This window comes from Trichoplax adhaerens, genomic scaffold (genome assembly GCF_000150275.1).
Source record: "Trichoplax adhaerens TRIADscaffold_8 genomic scaffold, whole genome shotgun sequence".
Classification (NCBI taxonomy): domain Eukaryota; kingdom Metazoa; phylum Placozoa; class Uniplacotomia; order Trichoplacea; family Trichoplacidae; genus Trichoplax; species Trichoplax adhaerens.
Genome location: NW_002060950.1, coordinates 1,733,020 through 1,742,486, shown reverse-complemented (window position 1 = coordinate 1,742,486; position 9,467 = coordinate 1,733,020). Strand labels below are relative to the sequence as shown.

At 32.8% G+C, this 9,467-nt stretch overlaps 1 protein-coding gene across 1 annotated transcript; it reads right to left on the bottom strand.

Moving 5' to 3' along the window:
* Positions 1-6,503: 6,503 nt before the first annotated feature.
* TRIADDRAFT_58622 (uncharacterized protein) lies at positions 6,504-8,984 on the bottom strand (the record flags this gene model as incomplete). The annotated part of the gene is made up of 7 exons (XM_002114570.1): positions 6,504-6,574; positions 6,924-7,006; positions 7,162-7,333; positions 7,498-7,725; positions 7,990-8,119; positions 8,623-8,698; positions 8,935-8,984. 7 exons carry the CDS (start codon positions 8,982-8,984, stop codon positions 6,504-6,506), a joined length of 810 nt encoding a protein of 269 aa, XP_002114606.1.
* Between the last annotated feature and the right edge of the window lie 483 nt (positions 8,985-9,467).

Sequence of the window (9,467 nt, the reverse complement as noted above, 5' to 3'; positions counted from 1 at the left end):
GAGGATCGCTACTCTCTACCTACAGTACGAGTACAGTATGGTACCAACTGCAGGACGGTACTGTACTGTACAGTACAGTACAGTACCGTAGTGGTTTTTCTTTCCCGATACTGCACAGTGTACAGTACAATTCAGTACGAGGCATTACACTCTACTCCATCCTCATATACGGATGGGCGGACAATTGGATGCACACACAATCGAGGAGTGCACTCAGTGGACCGAGGTGAACACCGGTGTAGCGAGCGATTGAGGTGCTATTTTCATTGAATCGATTCAATACAGTGCGCACTGCTGCTATACGGTACAGAGTAGTGCGGTAGTTGTTTTCTTTCCATGGCCATGGAGGCTAGTATACAGAGGTATGGAATACTAGACGCTAGAGCAGAATTTTGCATCTTCCTTCCCTATCATTGAATTACGCTCTTGTCCAGAGTGTATTTTGATTGTTTGATTTACTGAGCGCAATCACTATGGCATGAAACGATGTACGGTACCGTATAGCGTGGTAGTTCACCGTAGTTGTTTTCTTTCCATACGGGGTAGTATACAGAAGTATGGACAATTGGACGCTAGAGCAGAGCAGTATACAGAAGTATGGACTAGTGGACGCTAGAGCAGAATTTTGCATCTTCCTTCCCTATCATTAAATTACGCTCTTATTCCTAGTGTATTTCGATTGATTGATTTACTGAGTGCAATCACTATGGCATGAAATGATGTATGGTACCGTATAGTGTGATATGGACAATTGGACACCAAAGCAGGGCAGTATACAGAAGTATGGACAATTGGATGCTAGAGCAGGGCAGTATACAGAAGTGTGGATAACTGGACGCTTGCATTTTCCTTCCATATCATGGATGCTCTTGTCCTTAGTGTATTTTGATGGATTGATTTACTGAAGGCAATCACTATGGCGTCGAGCGATGCACAGTACAGTGCAGACGTCGTTTTCATTCCAGAACCCCTATTGGAATATCCATTTTTTTACTTCTGGGTTAAGTTCCTCTAGACATATCGATCGACTGGGCTAACTGTATAAGACAGTTTGTGGTGATTTTTCTCTCATAACTCTTGTAGTAGATCCCTCGCTCGTTTTACCTTGTGTACTATATAGACCGGTATTACAACGTGACTTGTAAAATGGTTGGAGCGACTGGTTGTTTTGGAAACTTGAAAGAAAATACAATTTTTCTATACTGCCATTAAAAGTAATCAAAATATCAAGAGCCAATTGCTCAAGGTTATACTAATCTATCTGCATGGAATTGCAGCTAAATTAAAAGTCCATTTCTTCACAATTGAAAGATATAATTGAAGGCAACACTACAGCTCAACATCTTTCAACCATTTTACAAGGCTCGTCACGCCCCTGTAATAGTGGTCTATACTTTTGCTTTTGACCATTTCTCTGACTTGAGAGAGAGAGTTCTTTCTCTTTCTCTCACAAGCCCCTAATATTACGGTACTCATTAGCTTGACTAGTGAGTAGACTGCCCCATGATATAGTATCCATTTCCAAGTTAAGTTCTTGTAGATATGACACAGTGGCAATGTTCTTCTTCTCTGATCGCTAGATAGAACACTCGGTTGCGTTCATGGCCAGTCAAAATGGATTCTATCAATCGCGCGGGATTGATTACGGTAGAGAGATTTCTTTCTTTCTCTCTCTCTCACAAGCCCCTAATATTGCAGTACTGTACATGAGTTTGATGTTCTTTAATTAAACATTGGCTTCACTATTGAATAGAATGCCCCATGATACAGTATCCATTTCTAAGTCAAGTTCTTATAGATATGACACAGTGGCAATGTTCTTTTTCTCTGATCGATCGATAGATAGAGACGAGTAAGTGGAAACACTCGATTGGGTTCATGGCCAGTCAAAATCGATTCTATCAATCGAGCGGGATAGATTGCGATAGTATGGCGGACAGTACTGTACAGAGACTACAACAGCTCAGGGCAGTAAACTGGACGAGTACACGTACTTCAGTCAATAAACACCATATTAGCATGGGACTTGACCGCTGTCCACGATGCGACAATCTCGCAATGGCTGGACAGGAACTGTCCTATTTTCCTCAGCCTCTTTCATGAAGATAGAAAAACAACAACAAGTAAATAAATACATTGCACAATAGAGAGTAGAAACCCTTAATTTCTATCCAGCAAGTCGAAGAGACCGAGTTGTACTAGACGTGCGTGATCGTCTGGACTCTGGACTCGCATTCTATCCGACAACAACGATAACGGCTATTGATCTACCTTAAAAGAAACGACGGAACAAGATTGACTAGTGAATGACGATGAGTTGATTGAATAAAATACAACAGGAATGAATTAAGCCATAGACCACTGACTAATGTACGGGATATGAATATGCTGTAGCTTTATCTTGGAGTTGTTGTTCTATCCTTCAGAATTGAGATTGATTGTGAAAATAGAATAGATCGGAAGGGATACAGTAAAGTACATACCGTGTATAGAAATCGAAAACAGAAAGTATATAGTACGCAAAAGTATTGACAAGCGAGTTTTCCACGAGTAGATTGTAATAAAATGACCACATTAACAGTAAGTTATAGTGTAGTTGCTTTTATTACTTCTCGATCTTTACTTGTAAGGTCTATCCTATCGGAACAACGAACACAGTACGATTGATCTATTCGTGATCTATATTCCGAATTTCCGATACCATTTATCACTTACTGTAGTCTAAGAAATGACATATATGCAAATAATATCAATGCACCGAATGCCAAATTAAGGACCTTGGGTGATACAGCCTATGATGCTTCGTACGACATAGATATCGTCAATTTCTCAAGTTAACTCACATCCAATTCAAGGGTTGAAATGATATGAATGGAATATACGAGTACATTTCCATATTCTCCAATGCAGCGCCAATGGAATGATATACGCATACAAAGTTTGATTTCCACAACAAAGGTAGACGATTAATCTCGACAAGATTAGTCAATCAATCCATCTACCCCTCTCCATTACCATTTTCCTATGGTTACGCTCACACAGGCTATTTTATTTAAATGCCAATCCAATGGTGTACTATACGAGTAGCTTTAATTGGCATAAAATAGACGATGATATCATTCCATCTACCCCAATTGATCGATAATTTCCTATTTATGATGATATCCACTATTTTATTCAAGAATCGAATGATGTCACAAAATATTGTATAGGCGTATACACAAGTAACACAACCTCTTGAGAAGTAATCTACAGTATATTCTATTCTTGTTTAGATTCAAGATCTTTTATTAAAGGATATCTCATATTGAAAAAAGAATTGAGCTCCGGTGTCTGATAGGAATTTCCCGAATTTAAAGGGTATAAAATAATTTTAAATGTACCTACTGATATCTCAACATAATCTTATCTTTCAAATAGAACACACAAATATTGTATAGATGTATACATAAACTCTCGAGACGCAATTAGAATAAGTTTATAAGGACTTCTTTCCGAAAATTTATTTATTTCCGCTATGTGGCTCTTCGCACAGATCATCTATTCGCATGAATTTTAAATATCCTTATAAGACAGAGTTTGTATAGGCTTACTCTCCTAAATTTATTTATTTTTGTTATAAAGTACTTCTATCAGGTCATCTTGTTTGTTCAATTTTAAATATTTTTATAGCAAAACCCGGAACTGAGTTTATGAGGACTTATTCACGAAATTTACTAATTTTGCCCTCAGATTATCTATTTGCATGAATTTAGAATATCCTTTAAAGAAAGAGTTTTGTATAGACTTGTCCCCCTAAATTTATTCATTTTTATTATCGATTTCTTCCATCAGATCACGTATTCGTATGATTTTTAAATATTTTTATAATAAAAATGAGCTCATAAGGACTCATTCAGGTATACTAGTTTATTTCCGCGATAAGATTCTTCCCCAGACCATTTATTCGTATGAATTTTTGAATATCCTTTTAAGAAAAAGTTTGTATAGGCCTATTCTCCTAAAATTATTTATTTCCCTATAGAGTTCTTCCCATTAGATCATATAGTTGCATGAATTTTGAATATTTCTATTATAAGGATGAGTTTATAAGAACTTATTCACGCAAACTTACTTATGTTTATTATTAATTTCTCCTTTCAAATTATATTGTTATCTATTACATAAATTTTGAACATTTTTTAATAAGAAAGAGTTTGTATGGCATTATTACCATAAATAATTTATGTACACTTTAAAGTTCTTCGATCATTTATTCAAATAAATTTTGAATATCCTTCTAATGAGAGAAAGTTTGCATAAATTTATTCTTGAAAATTTTATCTGCTCTAGAGTTCTTCTATCATCTATTCGCATAAATTTTAAACATCCATGCGGCAAGAAAGACTTATTTCGTTACCGTTACAGTGTTCTCCATCATTTATGCGCATAAATTTTGTAATCCTTTTGCGCGTAATGAGAAAAAGTTTGTATAAATTTATCCTCATAATATTTCAGATTTTCGTCATTTAATTCGGACATATCTTAACATTCTCGTAGTGAAGTAGGCTTTCTACAAATCTGTTCCTGTAGATTTACCCCTGTTATGGAAATCTTGCATTTGTTGGTACGCTTTTAAATATCCTTATTACTTATAGGAAGGAAAACTTAAGGTAAAATAATTGATTCCCATCAAATTATCCCTATTATAGAGTTTTCTCATCTATTCGAAAGGATTTCGAATATCCTTATAATAAGAGGCTGTTTACGTAAATTTCTTTATATTAAATTATCCCCCTTTATTTCCTCGTCATGAGTTATTTGAAATACGAGTTTTCAATTTTAAAATTAATTATATTTGTTAGAAACCTTTACCAATGCAATATTAAATTTCTATTCAATCGATTCTACCTTATCATTTAATCAATCTTTCATTACTTACTCATTCATTAATTAAATTCTTTGCTTGGATGTCAAGTAAAAAATTCCAAATCTCATACTGAATATGCCGTTTTGCATACTTGCACTAAATTAGAACTAATTAAATATTAAAGTCTTGATTAATAATACATGCTAATGCGAAAAGGTTTATTCATTTCCGATTTCAACAAATACTCGTACATAATGGAATGAGTATTCTAATTGATATAGTAAGCAAAGTCATCATGTTTTCGTCTAATTCAATATATTTCAAGATGAATAAAAATTATATGACTATATCATTTTGTATCGCTAATTATTCACCGGTCATATTTTATTCATTTGCAATTACGTATTGATACTCTAATGTTTTAAATAAAATTCTATCGGTATTATTGTAGAAATTCAATTTATAGATGAGAGAGTTCAATGCAAATGACAAGCACCATTAAATTTTAAGCTAATTAAGTACGATTTGAGTAAAGGGACCTTATTTCATCAGCGTTTATATAGTGTACCATAGCTATTAAATGTACTTCAAGAGGATATTTGACATAATATAAAATCTAACTACAGTTCGATAAGGGTTGAAATTTCAACCTCTATTAAAGATGAACATAAATTTAACTATAACTCGATATAGTCATAAATTTCAGTTTCTATTAAAAACTGAGGGCTTACACGTTCTTGGTATAATAAAATTTAGCAGTAACTAAGTATACTCATAGACTACTATTAAAATCTATCAAGCAATACTTGGAATGAAGGATAGAATTTCAATTACAATCAGATATATCATTTCATAATTTATTGTGGATTCGGCTTGTATATATATATATAGAATATATCTCAACCACTATAAGAGACCTATTAGAAGAACATTTAGTGCAATAATAATTTAATTAAAACCAGATACATATACATACAAATTTAACCACTATTAAAACTCTATCGAAAGAGTACTCTATGTATTATGTAAAATTAGGTGGGACTATTCCAAATATTTACTACTACTACAATAGTTCAATCAAGAGAATACATGACATCGTAGAATTTTCTTACACCTTGTACACGAAATACGGCATAGATACTTCAACAATTATTAAATATTTGTTCGGGGAATACTTGATATTATAGATATACGTTATAAATCAATTTGAAGCATTGCTAATGGTCTGTTAAAAGAATATTTGTATGATGTAAATTTAATAAAAATTGTATATGATTCCAATCTTTAAAGATTCATTAATAGAAAATAATGGCTACAATATTGATTCAATTACGCATATATAGTTATGTAAGCTTCTACAACGATTAAACATCTATCTGGGAGAGTAATTGTCATACTTAAAAGTGGACTACATTTCAACACATCTATAAAATCCAATTTTCACTAACGAACTTGAGAATCCATTTGTGTAGACCAAGAATTATCAAATATTGGGCATAACAGTGCTCTTTTTATATTTCACTAATCTTCTCTTCGGCTAGAATATGGCACTTTATTCATAGCAGTTGATGATCGAATAGTCTCCGCTTAGTCTCAAGCTATGGATTATGCTTTGACTGTAGATCTAGTTAAGTGGCCATAGGTACCTCCAATTTTATACCGATTTTCTTTTACAATAGAAATAGATAACATTAACTCTTCTCCGATTGCTTATTAAGCCGTATTCTAATTAAAGTATAATTATAATGACATGCTTTGATAAAGTATTACGATTGCAGAATATAAAAACTTGCTTTGCTTCTTAAAGGAGAATCATATGGGTGCCTATTCACTCTGATACCGATAGTTTAATATTGTATGAATAATTTAAAGCTGTCTTAGTGATTAATTATATCCAAAACTAAATGGCACCCTTTCGAAGAAGTAGCGATTGAAAACATTTATCGTGAAATATCAACTCATCACTACATTACTGGATCATATAATGTTGATTTAATGATCAATAAATCGAAAATGTCATCTATACGAAGTTTGCACAGGCCTTGATAATCATGGTACAACATGAATCACTTACTAGGAATATGTCCAGTATAGTTTGGCATCATTCCAGCGTCAGAATAAATACCATTTGCGTCTTTTGATGTAGTCGAAAATGGTCTACATAGGAGATTAGATTGTTATCAAATTTAGAGAAAGTAGATTCCATTCATTATTTAAAATAAATAATTTAAGAGCGGTTAGTGATAACATTTATAATGTTAAATCATGGTTCTAACGATTGTCTAAAGATTATAGAGCTATAAATCAATAACCTAGCTGGCACTTGATTCACAGATTCTGATGGTATTGGAGGGAAGTAATGAGGATGTTCGAATACAGTTTTCGTCATATCAGTATATCTTAAACCTAGCCCCCCATCAGTTTTTTTTGGAATGTGGCCTGAGTATCCAGGTATTGGTGGAGGCATGGACTCTCTTCGACCACCTTATAATCATATACATCATAACTTCTCCGTCACATTGCTTAGTAATTTTAAATTTTGGCTACAGGTAAGGACTAACTAAATCTTCTTTCTTATTCTACATACGTAATTTAAACTAACTATTAAGTTAAAAATTTCGTAGAAGGGCTTGATATAAATAAAATACCTAAAAATCCATGATTTCGATTCTTGACTAAGTTATCTAGTGCCATTTGGGCGCTGTTAAAACTAGAATTCGATTGTTGATGAAATTTTGAAGACATATCTGTCATTTGTTTTAAATTGGAATAAATTTCTCGGTTTTCCTCCTTTCTTATGATATGATCTCGAATTGAGCTTTCTGCAGTATCTTTATAACGTGCTCCGAAATGATATTTAATACCGGGGACGTAACCTAATTAGAATAAGACCATAGACTATCTAATTTTCTCTTGAAAGCAAATTTACCTTTAAACCATATCTACTATCAGACATGACAGAATCAAGGCATAATATCCATAACATTCTACTACATCTATTAGCACTTCAGTAAGACTTAAATAAAGCAATTATCAGTCTACAATCATAAAAATTTATAATAGCAGCCTGTAGTAGATAGTAGATGTATCAAAATAATTGTAATATTACTATACTGATTTTAGTACGTCGTAGCACTTACCTGTATAGCCCGGCACCATTTCCTGGGCTAATTTTATGTCATCTCCACCTCTTGGGATAGATAGTTTCCGGTTCATATCGATTTTAGGTAGCTTTAACTGATTTGATGCCTGGGAACTCGGCTTTTGTTCCTATTTCGAAATATCAACTCTATAACTTATGAAATCGATAATTACATTTCTATATACTTTCTACCCATTTGCTAAAGAAGTTAAACACATTTATCGACATGATAGAGCTGTAAATAGGAGATTATAGAATTAATTCTATGCATGGCAGCTTATTCTTTGTTTTCAACGCTACGTCAATAGGAATGATTGAAAGCCTTTCTATTTCAGATATATTTTGTTATAAACCATGAAGACAACGATTTTTGTTTGGATAAATTAAGAGACTTAAAAAAATAAAACTTGAATAGAACTTAATCAATCTATCTAATATGTAGCTCTGAGACTATAAAATTAAGCAGCCAAACATCCTGAAGTACACCAGCTAAATGCTTATTTTATTGATAATTATTATACTACAACGTTATTAGTAAATCTTGGAAAAGCTATCCATTTCATTCCTATTAAGTTTCGTCATGTTATTACTTATATTTTCTCTATACCACCAACTTAATTTACTAGCTTACTAAATACAGATGATGAGTCAACTTCCCATAGGTTTCACCGCAATGAAATTTAATGTTTGGGCGATAGCCACGATATCTGTTTAGGAGAAATCATCCATGATCAAATTTGAAGCTTATAGTTAAGATTGGAAACGAGTTACTGTAATCAATATAACTAGAAAAACAGAATATTACTAATCATGGCATGTTGCATGCAGGATGCAAGATGGCATAAAATATTGTAGGAACGATGTTATATCTAACTGATTTAGTTAAAACTCCAATAAACATATCTATGCCAATAATATTACTACTTTATTTTAGTACTATTACCCAGGTATTTGAGCGCCAACAAGTGGTTTTCCAATATGTTGCTGAACCATTTTGATTAATGTACGCAAAGATCTTGAAAATAAACACAATAATAAATCTAGATAGCAAAACTATTAATCAAATATGACCTAAAATGTTATAAAATCATTAATGTTTCCACTCGCAGATTTAGAATCCGAGTCTATTGATATTATAGATTGTTTGCAACATCTACGGCGTCGTTGTTGACTGACAATGGTCGCTAAGGAATTGCTCATAATATGTACAACTGCTTTAATTAAATAATTATGTATTTATTCATTAATAATCATAGATAATTAATTGTTTTTGTGAATGTTGATAAATAGACAAGCAATCATAATTGCAATTTGACTATTTAGTCAATAGACAATATCAAATTATGGCTTAAAGCATTATTCCCCATACTTTTTAATTGTTCTTATGTTAATAGCTAGAGCATTCAGCATAATTTAGTACTACCTAAAAGCAAACTATGTACTGAACTTTCGACAGGTATACTAGAAACTAATAGG